The sequence below is a fragment of the Oenanthe melanoleuca genome, chromosome 6, assembly GCF_029582105.1.
Source record: "Oenanthe melanoleuca isolate GR-GAL-2019-014 chromosome 6, OMel1.0, whole genome shotgun sequence".
Lineage (NCBI taxonomy): Eukaryota > Metazoa > Chordata > Aves > Passeriformes > Muscicapidae > Oenanthe > Oenanthe melanoleuca.
In genome coordinates, this window is record NC_079340.1 from 30,933,277 (window position 1) to 30,948,231 (window position 14,955).

Genomic DNA, 14,955 nt, shown 5'->3' on the forward strand with positions numbered 1-14,955 from the left:
CATTAAAGGCTTGAAGGAAAAATGTTGGCATAAACACAGGTAAATGCTGCAAGGGAGAGGAAGGGGCAGAGTTAGGTGTAAATGCTAGAACTCTTTTAAAATGGTAAAGAACCAGTTTAGAAATGTCAGGTGTCTCAAGTCATGCAATACTAAACACAATGTGTTTTCCACACTCCAGGCAGCCAGTCCAAACCCAGCATCCTGCAGCTTCCTCACGACCTCAGCGACCCCCAGTCCCACCCAGACCAGTTGTCTGAATTGCTTCTTGGGAACCCTCAACCAATTCTGACAAGTAACTGGCCTGAAAAACAAATTAAAGGATTTCAATGCTCCAGTGCTCTCCTTGTGCAGCCAAAATGCCTCTGGAATCCCTCCTGGAAGGACTGGGTGCCAAGAGGCTGAACACAGATGTGGTGATACCCCAATGTTTGCTCCTTGCTGCTGGCTGTGTTTGTGCCTCCTCTACCTCACCTCCTGGTTTTATAAATCAGAACATGAAGTTCAACTTGCACAGGATTGAACCTGTGAGACTGTCAGAGAACAGGACTTGTCCACGCTGCTGCCTCCCTCCCAGGCCACAGAGAATTAATTGAGTCATTCACAGACATAATTCAAAGATGGGAGATCTGCACTTTTCCTCCTGGGCTGCCCTCTCCTCAGGATGAACTCTGGGGGCCTGCAGAGCCAGGTTTGGGGACAGTCCCTCTCACAGCCCACCAGCAGTGTCAGCTTCCATTTCAGGTAGTTTATAAAGTAACCTCACTTGGGGACACCAGAAACTCTGCAGGTCATGTCCCCAGTCTGAAAGAACTCATCCACCACTGCTGTTACAGAAAATATGGGATATTGGAAATACCTCTACAGCTCCACAGGGGTTCAGTGTTTACTGGGTTTTGCAGCTTGGCATTTTTTTTCTAGAAGTTGATTTCACTACAAAAGCAACAGATTAATTTTGTCATTGTAAATGGAACAGTTAGAAACCAGCACTGATTTAAAAGAGGATGATTGGAGTGACATAGTTTGTCCAAATAGGCCTCCATTAAGTATCTCCATGTAGAAGATGGATCCAGAAAATGCAAATTTGGGAGTACAAACTGGGAAAAACAATTAATAAATTATAGGATCACCTCAATGAGAAAATATTTCCAACCCCTCACATGGCCACATCACTGAGAGCTGGACAAAAGAACCCAAAAGAGATTGCTGGCAAAAAGTTTGTGTCCTCTTCCTTGATCCCCCAGAATCTTAAATTGTTATCCCTATCCTTTAGACCTCAGGTATAATATAACATTGATTTTATTTTATTTATTACATTACAATTTAAAATAAATCCTCAGGAGCAGCACACTTGGTTGTATCTTTGTTTTGTGATCTCCATAAAAGGTGCCTCTGGTGCTCTGGGGGTCACTAAAGAGAATTCCTGAGCTCGTTGTGATACTTGATAATTAATAAATGTGATAATGTGATAACTGATAAATGATTCGTGTTAATTACAGAAGTTTTTTTTATACAAACCAGAATACTTAAAATAAGAAAAGAACATGGACCTAGATAAAGGGAAATATATGATTGAACCCACTCTGTTTAAATCCCCGTTATGAATAGTGTGTATACCAGTTTGTAAAAGAAAAAAGGGGTTTTCCATAGTCTGAAAGGTTTTTTTGGCAGAATCAGATTTCCTGCCTTTGTGTAATCAATCACAAACTATCTGCTGAATATCAGAATTCCCATTTCTTCTGTTTTTTATCTACCAAGACCAGATGGTTACATGCCCAATTGTCCCAAGAGCTGTCCCAGGGGAGTTTGGAAGTTCCTTTGAATACCACTGCTTACCTTGCAGAATTACTACAACAAAACAATAACAATTATTGATGACTACAAGGAAAACCAGACTATAAAAAGGGAGCTGCAAACCAAGTTCGGTGGAAGCGTGGAGTGGGCAGTGACCCCTCACGTTTTCCCCAGCGCTCTGCTTGCTCTGTCTGTATAAAATAAAGCAATCTAAATTTTCCTGAATATCGAGACTTTGTTTCTCATTTATAACACAGAACTGGGTAAAAAATGGGAAGAACCAGCAGCGCATAAAGCGGCCGTTTGTGCCGAGCCCGCCAGGGGGCGCGCCATGGGCCCGGCGCATGCGCACAGCGCCGGCGGAAGGCGCGGCAGCGGCAGCGCTGGCGGAGCAGGAGCAGCAGCAGCAGCAGCAGCGGGGCAGCGGCGTTGCCCGGGTGGGGCTGTGCCTGCTGTGCGGGCTGCCCGCGGCCGGCAAGTCCACCCTGGCCCGCGGCCTGAGCCGCCGGCTGCCGCAGCGCCCGGGCTGGGCCTGCGCGCTGCTCGCCTACGACGAGCTCATCCCGCCCGAGGCCTTCCGCCCGCGCGAGCCGTCCGCGTTGGTCAGTGCGGCCGCGGGGGCGCGCACATGTGACGTCACTGCGTGCGCCCGCAGTTGCCAGGCAACGGGACGCGGCGGGCCGGGTCCCCTCACGGCGGGCCCGGCAGCGCTCGCAGCGGCCGTGCGGGGCCCTGATCGCTCTGTCTCTCTCTCTCCGCAGCTGCCCGGCTGGAAGCAGAGCCGCCGCCAGCTGCTGCAGTGCCTGGAGGGATTGCTGCGGGCGCTGCTCACCGGGGCGCCGCTGGCCGGGCCCGCGCAGCCGGGCTGCGAGCGCTTCCTGCGCTGCTGCCGCCGCCAGGGGCTGCTGCCCGCCGCCGAGGGTGGGACCGGAGCCGCCTCCCGGCCGCTCGTCCTCCTGCTGGATGACAACTTCTATTACCAGAGCATGCGCTACGAGGTGTTCCAGCTGGCCCGCAAATGTAATTATTGCTTGATCTTCGGCTTGAGGATGTTTGTAGGGAATTCAGCGCGTTTCAGCTGCCTTCTTTCAAGTGCTCTCTTGGAGCGTTGGTTATTCTGATCGCTGGATGCCTGTAATAGAGTAGCAATCAATGTAACTTTATTACTGTCCTGTTATAAATTGGTAGATCGTGTAAACCCCTTCCTAGAGCAGCCTTAAAGCACCTTCCAGTACATAAGGAGGCTCCAAGAGAGCTGGAGAGGGACTTTGGACAGGAGCATGGAATGGCAGGGCAGGGGAAATGGCAGTGGCGGAGGGCAGGGTTAGGTGGGATATTGGGGAGAATTGTTCCCTGGGAGGGTGGGCAGGCCCTGGCTTCTCAGGTGCCCAGAGAAGCTGTGGCTGCCCCTGGATCCCTGGATGTGCCCGAGGTTGGAGAGGGTTTGGAAAAACCTGGGATAGTGAAAGGTGTTCCTGCCCATGGCAGGGGTGGAATGAGATGAGCTTTAAGGTTCCTTCCAATCCAAACCATTCCATGGTTCTGTGTGTTCATCTCAGACATTATTTGTGTAACCTTGATGGTAAAATTATATTCCCTGTCTAGATTTGTTTTCATGTCAGACTCAGAACCAGTGCAGAAGCTCCTCATTCATATAGAGCCTTTCTCCAGCATGTTGCTCCCAGAAATTGTTACTTGAACTGTTTAAAGATAAAATTGTCTTATTTTGTTCTTTTTAGATTCCTTGGGCTTCTGCCAGTTATTTTTAGAGTGTCCAGTGGAATGCTGCCTGCAGAGGAATCGCCTCAGAAGTGATCCTGTGCCTGAGCAGACAATACAATTAATGGCAAGGAAAATAGAAATGCCAGATCTTGAGAAAAACGCTTGGGAGCAGCACAGCCTCATTCTGAATAGTACTGATTGCATCTCAGAGGATGAGTATGTCATTGGATTGATCCTAGAGTTTTCCCTAAGTCCTGTTTTCAGTGGTAGAAGCTTCTTACTGTATCTACACAATGTATAAAAAATATTCCCAGTGGTGATTTTTGGAAGCCAGTCAGTTACACAGACTCCAGGCTTGTTGGGAGCTCAGCCACCATGCCCTGCAGAGTAAAACTCAAAACTCACAGCATTCCTACCCTGTCACTGAAAATCTGTGTAAATTTTCTGAAACACTAAGGCTGCAAATAATTTGAGTTGTAATTGCTTTTCATTTCAGATTATTTCACTGATTGCCTTAAAAATTTTACTGAAAACTTGCTTTTTCTTTGCTTTTTCTTTGCTTTTTTTGCTTTTTTTTTTTTTTTTTTCCTGTGGCATCATTAGAAAAGAAAAGATGTGTATCTGTTTGATTGCCATGGTTTACTCTGTTGTTTGTTTTCTTAGTGAGCAGATTATGAACTTGCTGGCCACTGCTTTGGAAAATCCAGAGAGGCCAAACGAGGAGGACACAGAGCAAAAGGTAGCATTGCTGGGCTTCAGGCACAGCTTTGGGTGCTGCCAATGTGTTGTTTTCAAATAGCACTTCAAAAATCAAGTAAATTCAAAGTGTTTGCTTGTTTTCTTCCTTCCTGGTGGCCCTGGGCAGGAGGCAGCTCGAGCCATCTGTGCAGCCAGTGCTGTCCATCAGGCTGACCAGGCGTGCAGGAGAGTCATCTCTCAGGCAATGCAGGATGCCAAAGGTACCTCTTCTACCTGTCCTACCTATCCTAGCTGCTAACTGGCAATGGAAAACACTCCCTGAACTTTCCATGGGGTAAAGGAATCCTATCCCAGCAGGTGTGCCTGAGGCAACACCTTCACAGCTCTGGTCAGTGTTATTTGTAAAGTTTGTAGATTTAAAAACCAGTATAATATTTATTAACTGTATTAAATACAGCTTTAATAAATCAGAGCAGCATTTTATAGGATTTTAATACTGTTTTGGGACACGTATCAATAATGTCCTTAACAGAAAAGCTCAGCTCTGTGCCTGTGTTCAGGCTTCTCTCTGTGACTAGGAGCAGGAGGGAATGGCTGGAGCTGTGCCAGGGGAGGTTTAGGTTGGATTTCAGGAAAGGTTCTTCCCCTGAGGTGCTGGCACTGCCCAGGCTCCCCAGGAATGGGCACAGCCCCAAAGCTCCCAGAGCTGCAGGAGTTTGGACAGCACTGCCAGGGATGCCCAAGGTGGGATTGTTGGGGTGTCTGTGCAGGGACAGGAGCTGGGCTGGATGATCCTGTGGGTCCCTTCCAAGTTAGGATATTCTGTAGTTCTGTGATTTTTTCTGTAAGCATGTAGTTAAAAGTTCAGCTTCGATTTTCTTTTAGGTAAAAACGTTCTCCCAAGTGAGATGAAGAGCCTGGCAGAAGAACTCAACAGACTGAAAGCAGAATTTTTGGAAGACTTGAGGCAAGGAAAGACTTTGAAAATCCAATATTCTGACCCTGCTACAAGTGTCATTTCTTCATTCCAACATGAGGCAACCAATGTAATAAATAAATATATTTTAAAATAACGACATAGAGAATACATTGGGTGCTTAGGAATCCAAAGTGTTTCAAATTCACTCTGCTGAGAGATCTGAGGTGCAGCTCCCTTCTCTGGAGCCCCTGTGCCTCCTCTCCCATGATATGGAAGAGAAACAATTTAATCAAGTCTAATCATGCTGTCCTTGGCTGTGGAGATCAAGCCAAGAGCAAACCATCCTGAGACTTAAATTTCATGGAATCAGAGTTAAACCAGGAAGAACACTTGGGAAATCTCCAGTTCCAGCCATGAAAGGATATGCAATTAAAAACTGACATGAGACCTAATTAGAAAGTGTTATTTTATTCATATCTTACAAAAGCAAAGTTTCACAACATGAACTACACGAGATAGAGTTATTTCAGAATTAACCTTGTCATCAAAAACGTTCACTAACATGAAAATTTATTTTACAACTCTAACAGGTTTCGTTTTTGCATAAAATCTGCTCTTTACACTGAAATACATATTATTAACAAAGTAGGTACTTAGAAGCACATACACAAAGATTGCTTAGTGAAAATTGCTTTAGCAGGAGAGAGATTTCCTGCAGCAGAACATCCACTTGCTTTTCAAAGAAGCTTAAAATTAGTAGAAAACTTGCCAGTGAAGACTTCTAAATTACATTCCCTTTGTCAAAAAGAAACAAAAAACAAACACCCAAAATGTCCTGGAACAAAACAAACAGATTATTTGGCTGGAAAACACTGCTGGAAAGTGTCTCCCAGCTCTGAGTTTTACATTAAAATGCCAATCAACATTTTATGTCTAAATCCTCTTTATCTAAATATGTGTCTGTGAAAAAAGAATTATTTTTCCTATTGCCTCCTTCACAAATGAAGTATTAACTGAGATAATGAGGCTGTTCAAATATTTGAGTGTTCATTGGAATATTCAGTCTCCAAACAGTAAATGGGTATTAAGAGTGCTGTAAATAGTGCATGTTAGAAATGTCCACAAGGCTATAAAACAAGCTATGACAATAAAAACAAAACCCCCACAAAGTTCATGTTTACAACTACAGAACTTAACCAAGCTATGGAAGAATTCCATCTCCTTCCCAAACTTCCATTAGTAACAGTTAAAATGTTAATCACTCATTACCTTATAATATAAGGATCTGGGTTTAAAAAAAAAAAAAAAAAGGAAATGCAGTGTAGCACATGGAGGACTCAATATGAAAAGTTCTTTTAACTAAGGACTCAATGGACAAGTCTCTGGGTAAGGTCTGCTTGTGCAAGGAATCGTACTTGGAAAGAATCTGCCAGTACCAGCTCTGATCTTTAAATTATACTCAATAGCATGTATAAATCAGGAAAAGTAGGAAAATACACCTTCCAAAGCTCCTCAGTTGACAGAAGGGGACAATGATGTCAGGGCATTGTTTGGCACAACTGAACACAGTGTAATTGTGGAACATAATCCTAGTCCTGGGAAGGACAGGGATCCAGCCCAGGGATCTGGGATGAGCACCAAAGCTGCTGCTGCCCAAGAACCCCCCTGCAACGAGGAGTTTGCCCAAGGAAACAGGGAAAAGAGTTTTTTCATTCCTCAGCTGTTCATGGATGTCCCAACTAATCTTTCCTTCAGTTACTCAAGAGCAGAACCCAGGCAGCAGCAGAAAATCCTTCAAACCACCATCTGCAAGGCTTGGGGATAGATTTTTTAATACTGAGTTCTGTTTTTAAGAACATACATTTCCCACAGCAGGATCCCCTCCTGAACAAGGGCCCCTTTTCCATGAGATCCTGCAGGCTTCCTCTTGCTCCCAACTCCTCCATTAGTGACCTACCCTTAATTTTGTTCAAGCATTGTGGTTCAGGAGTCATTTCTCTATATCACCAAATCATGAGACAAAGAAAAGCCTCTAACAATGTTAACACTGCCAATAGAAGCCCCAGTGGGTCAGAAACCACATCTGTGCACATGGGAATTACTCTCCCTACAAGACCAGGAGGGAAAAAACCACAAACCAAGGAGAACTTGGCTGCTGTGATCACTCAGTTCTGTCAGGTGCTCCCTGCAGCAGCACCACTCCACAAGTTTCCTTGGAAAACTCCTAAACTCCTCCAGAGCTTAGGAATAGGAGATTGCACCATCTGTCAAAAAGGCAAGGAAAACCACTTCCATAAATTACCAACTGTAAAGTCTTCAAGAGAAATATCTCTTATCCTAACACTGTGTTTGAGCCAAATTTAAACTGTGGAATTGTTCAATGTGTGATCCAAAGAGAGCCACCCTTTCTGCCCTCTTTGACTGGAAAAAAAATTGATTCCAAAACCTGTCCAGGAGCAGGAACTTCTAACTGGATTCCAGTTCAATCAGCTTTTAAATAAAATAAAAGATGCAGCTCTTAAAATAAAGGATGTTTACACACACAGACTTGCAGTTTTACTTATAAAATAAATCTAAAAAGTATAAAACAACAATGAAATATTTTGGAATTACAGTGTGTCCTAATGACAAATGGAAATTACATTCTGTCTTACAAATCCAGCAAAACAAATTCTGAACCATAAATAAAAATGGAAACAATTTTTAGGAGTGACAGTGTTATTGTTCATCTTCACTACACTGGAACCACTTCAGTGGCAGATTTCTGACCTCATTACTACAAAACTGCACAGCCAAAAACCCAGTTCCTCAAGCACAGAAATTCAACAGTAGGTCAGCCAGGTAGACAGAAACGTGCCTGGTATACAAATTTCTATTTAATTAAAGTCAAAATTATTTCTACAGCTAAAATTCTTCCACAGGTGGTTTTCCTGCATTGATCTCACCCTGATCACTCTAAGTTTTTCCATTAATTTAATGATGTTTTAGTTCTCATAACAATATAAATTTGAATAAGCCAAACATTTGCTATTCAGATTCCAACTTCTGACTTGTGGAACATTAATAAAATCATCTTGCTTTTAACAAAATATGGTTTGCTGATAGGAAAAGAGGAATACATAAGAAAAGCTTTAATTTGTCTCAAGTAGGACAAACCAAGGTAAAAGTGCATGTCTAAATATGGGAGAAGTAACAGTTCTTCCTTTATTTTTAACATCTCAAATTCTTATCTAGCACATAAAGTTATTACTAATTTCAATTAGATGTTTTATTCAGGTTTATGTTAAAGTGCCTGTCCTTTAGCCTGAGGGCTTCTAAAGATGAGTGTAGACTATGAAACAAAACAAGTTCAGGTACCATTTGCCATCTACAATTCCTAAAAACAACTTCAGTGTAGTCAGCCAGTTTTCCTTGGCATCCTACATGGAGCCCAGAGAAAGCCAGAGGTTCTTCCCCTTATTCTCAGCACACCCAAAGGACATCAAACCTGGGAGAGGAGACAAACCAGGCCTTCAAGGCAGCTGAAATTTACAATAAACTGGATTATACAACTCTCAAAAATACAGGCAACTTAGTTGAAGCCTGGCCCAACATAAAACTGAACAAAGGAGTTTTAATTTGTAAACTTCTTGTTTGTTTCTATCAGAACTTCTATCAGCAGGACAGAAGTCTAATTGTGCAAATCTTAAATATCTGTACAACTCAGTTTAAGGCAGTTAGAAATCTCACAGAATATACACTAGTTCTAGAGGCTCTTCCTTATCTCTTAAAAATTCCCTCCTCTGAAAAACAATGGCATGTAAAATTTATAGAGTGTAGGTAAAATAAGGTATCTTTTTTGCTTCTGTAACTCATGAATGACAGGCTTTTAGCTCCTTTTCTTTCCTACCATAGTTTTATTCACAATAAAACTCATCTTCAAGTTTTGTGCTAATACTTAAATTAGTGTTTAAGTCCTAGCATGAAGAGTTTAGACTATATTAAACAAAAATGTATTAATCACCAGATGAAAGCAACTTTTACATCAAATTGAATTCATATGTGAAAAATGCTTGTTTGTTTGAATAGCCAGGTTTTTAAGGATTTCTCCAAAGTCATAGAATAGTTGGGATTGGAAGGGACCTTAAAGGAGGGACACCTTCCACTGTCCCAGGCTGCTCCAAGCCCCAGCCTGGCCTTGGACATTTCCAGGGATCCAGGGGCAGCCACAGCTTCCCTGAGAACCCTGTGCCAGGGCCTGCCCACTCTCACAAGGAACAATTCCTTCCCAATATCCATCTAACCTTGCCCTCTGCCACCATGAAGCCATTTTCCCTTGCCCTGTCTACATAATGTGGCATTTCATTGACCTTTTGTATTTCATGGATAATACATCTTATCTTGTCTAGTAAACAATTGGGAATTACATCCTATGGTTCAGGACACACGCTCTGCTCCTTGCAGAATATTTATTGGGATTAAGTACAAGCAACTTAAATTTAGCAACCACAGCATGTAAATGCATTCCAACCCTTACAGCACTCTTGGCTTTTTTTGGAAGGCTACATATAAAACAGCAATTGAAACTGATACAAAATTTTCCTGGCAAGTTTTCCAAGAACATGGAAATCAATTTGCTTCCTTTGTCAAATTCATTAATGTGAAGATTCCCTGTGGGAATGTGCAAGCTTTCCATCAGCAAGTATGAAAAATAGAGTGTAATATGTTAAAAAACTAAACCAAAGCACGTTCTCAGTCAATGTTGATTATGTTGGCCTCTCGCAAAGTGGCAAGCAAAGTCGTACTTGTTTTTACACTTACACCCACAAATGTTACACTGGAAAGGGTTCTCAAATCCATGGCATCCCATGTGGATGGTGTACAGGATATTGTCCGCAAAGTACATGTCACAGTGAGGGCAGTGGTGCAGGAGCTGAGGGTCCTGCACTGGCAGGGTTGGAGCTGGAGTGCTGGGCTGGCTGTTGCTGATACTGGGGGTGCTGGTGTGGGCACTGCGGTCACTGCTGGGCCCTGCCACGGGGCTGTAGTTCCTTTGATTGTGTGCGGGCCGCGAGTCAGGGCTGGTCGGAGAGGAATTCTGAGGAATATTTGCTGACACACCTGAAACTACTGCAGGTGCAGCAGGCTGCTGTATCATGAAAGGCTTTTCATCTTGACAGGAAACAACATCAGGAGAGGCTGGATTTTGGTTTTCAGGTGGCAAGCTGGACAGCTGCCCTGCTAATGTGGAGAGCTGGTTTAAGGGGTTATCCACCATCAGGTCCTGGGGATCCCTTGGCAAGCCACCGCTCTGAGTCGTTTTTGTCATGCTCTCGTACGCCTCAGTCTGGATGTTGGGGATTTCATGGGTGAAATCGTTAAGGTAGTCTGGTTTCTGCACCACCATGGAAGGCGGACTCAGATTAATTAATGCTCTTCTGCTGTACCCCAAATTGCTGGTCTTCTTCTGCAGAACCCCCCACATCTTCTTGCTGCTGAGGGAAGTCCTGGTGCCCTTGATGGGCACCATCTTGTGCTTGCGCCGGCGGTGGTGGGACAGGTTGCTGCGGTCGCTGCAGCGGAAGGAGCACAGCTCACACTTGTAGGGCTTCTCCCCGGTGTGGGAGCGCATGTGAGCCTCCAGGTGACGCTCGTAGGCCGAGGCAAAGGGACACAGGTGGCACCTGTGTGGCTTCTCCCCTGGAAAATCAGAACAGATTAGCCCACAGCATCTCAGAGTGCTGGAAAAGGCTTTTGTGGAGCACAGAGAGGCTCATTGTGAGCTGCTCGTCAGAATTCAGTCACTGCCAGCCTCGAGCTCAGCTGGGTGGCCTGGCAGAGTGGGGAACACTGGGACAGCTCTGCCTCACCCTAGGGACCATCAGCACATGCAAAAATCCTGAGTGGAATCAGCATAACACACAACCTGTCTGGGAATTGCAGCAACAATGCCAAGGACTGAATGCAGTGATGTCTGTGTGGTGCCCCCAACTGGATCCAACCTCTCCCTCACCCGTGGAGAGGGCAGGGGAACACTGGAATGTCCCTGCCACCTAAGTAACCATACACACAGGCAGCCACTCAAGAACTGAGCTTTGAAAAAGGATCCTGTGGCTAAAGAGTTAGAACAGAAAACAAAAGCCAGGTATTCCCTGGAGAGCTGATGGGAGATGGGATGATGATCAGGGAGACCATCATCTCCTTTGCACATGCAGAGCTGTGCTCTTCTATTAAACGAAATTTATAGATACTCACATTAACTTTTTAAGAAATACTCAGAAAACTTTGTAACATAATAACAGCCCAACACATTTGTAACACAGCACTTTAAGATTTCTGATTTTCCCTTGACAGACTGATCTTCTAGGAGTTACAGATCTGGGTCTGCAGTGTCAGAAGTGCCTGAAGGATCTGATGTGTTCAGGTGCTGAAATGAAAGATCATCTTACTCTTCATATCTAGAGTGCCAGCTCAATTTTTAAATCTCTGTCATGTGACTGATGAGCATTGCACAGTTTGGAATCATAGTCTGGGATACCAAATAGATTTTTTTTATTCCCCCTACATCACTGGCTCTCCAAGACGAAAGAAATCAATTTTTGTTTTACCTCCAAGTACCCTCTTTGCACCAAGGAAAGCCATGATTTCTCCATAAGCATCTCTCTATTCACATATATATACACGCAAGGATGGGTAAAGACCTGAAGACTTGGTAAAATGGTATAAGATTGGCAAATTCTGTGTGAATGCAATCTGATTTCATTCTAAACTGGTTACACAGAGATAACTACTCATCATCTGCTGTTAGACCCAGCATGAAGCCAATCCTACAGTAGGCTGCACTAAATAATAATAATAGCAATGGTTGCATGACCATGCCTGGGTCACAATTCCTTTGGCAGATGTCCAGGATGCTGTACCTGTTTATTTACACTGCTCTGAGGCTATGAGTCAGCTGCCACTTCCCTATTAAAATGCTGACTCATCTGAGCCTTCACAGCACAAGCAATCCATCTCCTGGCCCTCTGCCAGCCTTCCAAGCAAAAGGACACTCAGGCCTAGGATCTTCTTCCCTTGAGCGAAAAAACAAACCAAACCAGGAAAACCAAACCAAAATTACTCTTTTCTTGTTCTGGAAGACAAGAGAAGAATCTACTAGGTCTTCAGAATCTGAACCTCAGAACTCTCTGACTTTTGGTTGGTTGCCACTTCCTACCCTATTATGCCCTGCTGAAACAAGACAATGCTGCAGGGCCAGTGTAAGGAGCTCCACCTTCCCCAAAATCCACCCAGGCAGCTACTGTGTGGAAGAAATGGGTCCCAGCAAAGTGAGAATCTGACTAACTGTACCTGAGGAGAGCTCCAATTACATCCCAGTTCCAACAGGTGAGTCCCAAAATGCCACCTACCCAAGACCACTGAAAAGAGACACTTGGAAATTTTGGGACAATCCATACCAGAATGGAAACCTGTAAAAACTTTCATTCTTTGCAGGACACAATTTTTTTCTGCTCTGCTTAAAGTCTTCTAAAGTCTCCTGTAATACTGTGTGTGATACACTTGTCAGACTTCAAAAGCACCTATTTTTTTTCTTTTCTCTCATTTGCCATTAAGTTGGAGCTTTCAGAATAGTTTAGAATATTCTAACCTATATAGGAGTTTTGCTTTTCAGGTTTACATATCTGACAGTGGCAAATGCTCCTTAACAAGCCACAGTTGATAATTTTTCTGTTCACTACTGATATCAGTTACTAATTTGATGGTATAATCCTCACATTTGAATATTCTAACAATAACTTTATTCTTATTAGTATGCTTTGCACTTCCATATCTAGAATGTTGTGCAGAACAGGAATAAACAACATGGCTAAACAACAAAGGAAGAAGAGACCCTAAATACCTGTGTAGGAACACATACATCTGTCACTTTCCTCATCAGCACAGAAAAACTAAAAGCTATTTTTAGGGCCCTTCAATTTACATTGAAACTTTCATGCTAGACTTTACTCCAATATAGTTACTTATAATAATGAATGTCAGTAGGAATTTGCACAGGTTAATAGGTACATGGCACACCTGTAACACTATAAAAGCCCACCAATACCCAGTTATTGTTAAGAATGCTCACACTGCTTGAATTTGCCAACTCCTGACATGGAAATCCCAATGCTGAGTAAATACCCAAGGGCTCCCAGTCCAGCAGAGCAGAACTTCCCCCACCTGTGTGAATCCTGATGTGCTCTATGAGCCGTGCTGTTCCTTTGCTGGCGTAGTTGCAGTAGCGACACTTTAACTTCCCATCAAAAGTCCTTTCAAAGCCATCCACCAACATTCCTGAGTTTTCATCCAGTGAAACTTCAACAGAAGGATGATCCAGCCCATTCTGATCACCTTCTGTCCCAGCTGTGAACAATGCAACACAGGTTTTAATGAACAATCTGCAGGACACCATCTGTCACACTGTGAGCAAATGCCAAATACATTTTGCTTCTCTGCCCTTGCTCTTTAAACATAGAGAATTATAAAAACATGCTCTGATTGAAACAAAGGTACATACACAACCTTTGTGACATAAAAATGACTATCAAAAATGCCTCTATACAGCTGCAGCATTACCTGGAATGTGAACACTGAAGCCACTCTCAAAAAAATCAGATTTATGGTACTGGAATCAGCTCACCTGCTGGGAGAGTCTCTACTTCCTTGTCACCAGTAACTGATCCAGAAATCATATTGACATGGTGAGTCTGCTGGGTCAGATATTCCTGAAAATCTTTCACAAAATCCAACGGTTCTGCCTTCTTTTCCCCCATACTGACGCTTTCATTTACAACCTCTCGTGCCTAGAAGGGAAAATGTTTTCAGAAAACAAGTGTCATTGAATTTGGCTGCATTCACAAAAACAAGTTCAGGTTTTGGGTTGGATTTTTTTAAGTGAAGAATTACTTTTATCACACAGTGTGAGTCAAAGAACAAACTGACCACAATAAGAATATTGTTTTTTAAATTTTTAACTCATTAAAGATCACCAAATACAATTTATGGGGAAATCACTTTCAGCAACAGGTAAATGACATAACAATAAAATAGGAAATAAAATCTAAAAATAAAAAAAATACATAATGATAAAAAACAAACAGTCTTAAAAAAAAAAAAGGATCATACCTGAAGTTTAGATCCCTGCTAAGTAGCAAACATCCTCTAAAACGTACCCCAACACATCAGATGAAAAGCACAGAGCACAGCTTCTCCACTTTCCCGAGAAGGAGTAAAAAGGAAATGTGAGTCCATTACTCTTCCCAATCCTCTATGAGTTATAAGGAAAAAAACCTGAAAAATATTTGTGTTTAGAAGACAGGGCTCTAACACTCTGCTGCTCTAACTTTTATTAAAACAACCACACTCCCAGTACGAGTTTTTCAGAGACTGCATCCTCTGTTTCCTGAATGTCACCTGAAAGACACCTCTGACTCACTGACTGTTTTCCAATAAACATCTGGCTCCAAAAAGCCCCAGATTTGGGTCAGTCATTTATGGCAACTGCAATGTTGGGAAACAACTGAATGTTGGTGATTAGCAAACCTGGAGAGAAGCCTTAGACAAAGCACTGTTTCACAGTTCTCCCAAAATTCTACTTTCATATCTTGAGTAAAAGTCTTAATCCAGTCCATTATTCTGCACTGAAATGATTAAAACATTCCCCAGAAATCAGTGGTCAGGCTTGTGTTGGGGAGTGTAAATAACAAACCTATATAAAAGTCTTGATTCACAATGAATTTGGGAAGACAGAGCTTGGGATACATTTGAAAGGAGAAGAACAAGTCTGTCACATTATTCCTGCAGAT

At 43.1% G+C, this 14,955-nt stretch overlaps 3 protein-coding genes across 3 annotated transcripts in view; 2 read left to right on the forward strand and 1 right to left on the reverse strand.

Annotated features, from left to right (window-relative positions):
- LOC130255019 (disintegrin and metalloproteinase domain-containing protein 9-like) overlaps positions 1-2,016 on the forward strand; it is a 16,212-nt gene extending 14,196 nt beyond the window's left edge. The window contains exon 22 of the mRNA XM_056495273.1: positions 179-2,016. Coding sequence (XP_056351248.1) covers positions 179-257 — 79 coding nt within the window. The 3' untranslated portion in view covers positions 258-2,016. The remainder of the gene's footprint in view (positions 1-178) is intronic.
- Positions 2,016-5,718, forward strand: PSTK (phosphoseryl-tRNA kinase). The gene is made up of 6 exons (XM_056495280.1): positions 2,016-2,393; positions 2,553-2,811; positions 3,531-3,729; positions 4,177-4,252; positions 4,379-4,472; positions 5,098-5,718. The coding sequence occupies exons 1-6, from the start codon at positions 2,136-2,138 to the stop codon at positions 5,283-5,285; spliced, it is 1,074 nt and encodes a 357-aa protein (XP_056351255.1). The 5' UTR covers positions 2,016-2,135; the 3' UTR covers positions 5,286-5,718.
- IKZF5 (IKAROS family zinc finger 5) overlaps positions 5,584-14,955 on the reverse strand; it is a 12,101-nt gene continuing 2,729 nt past the window's right edge. The window contains exons 3-6 of the mRNA XM_056495279.1: positions 14,276-14,440; positions 13,791-13,953; positions 13,331-13,513; positions 5,584-10,810 (exon numbers count right to left, since the gene is read on the reverse strand). Of these exons, the coding sequence (XP_056351254.1) occupies positions 9,867-10,810; positions 13,331-13,513; positions 13,791-13,923 (1,260 nt within the window). The 5' untranslated portion in view covers positions 13,924-13,953; positions 14,276-14,440 and the 3' untranslated portion in view covers positions 5,584-9,866. The remainder of the gene's footprint in view (positions 10,811-13,330; positions 13,514-13,790; positions 13,954-14,275; positions 14,441-14,955) is intronic.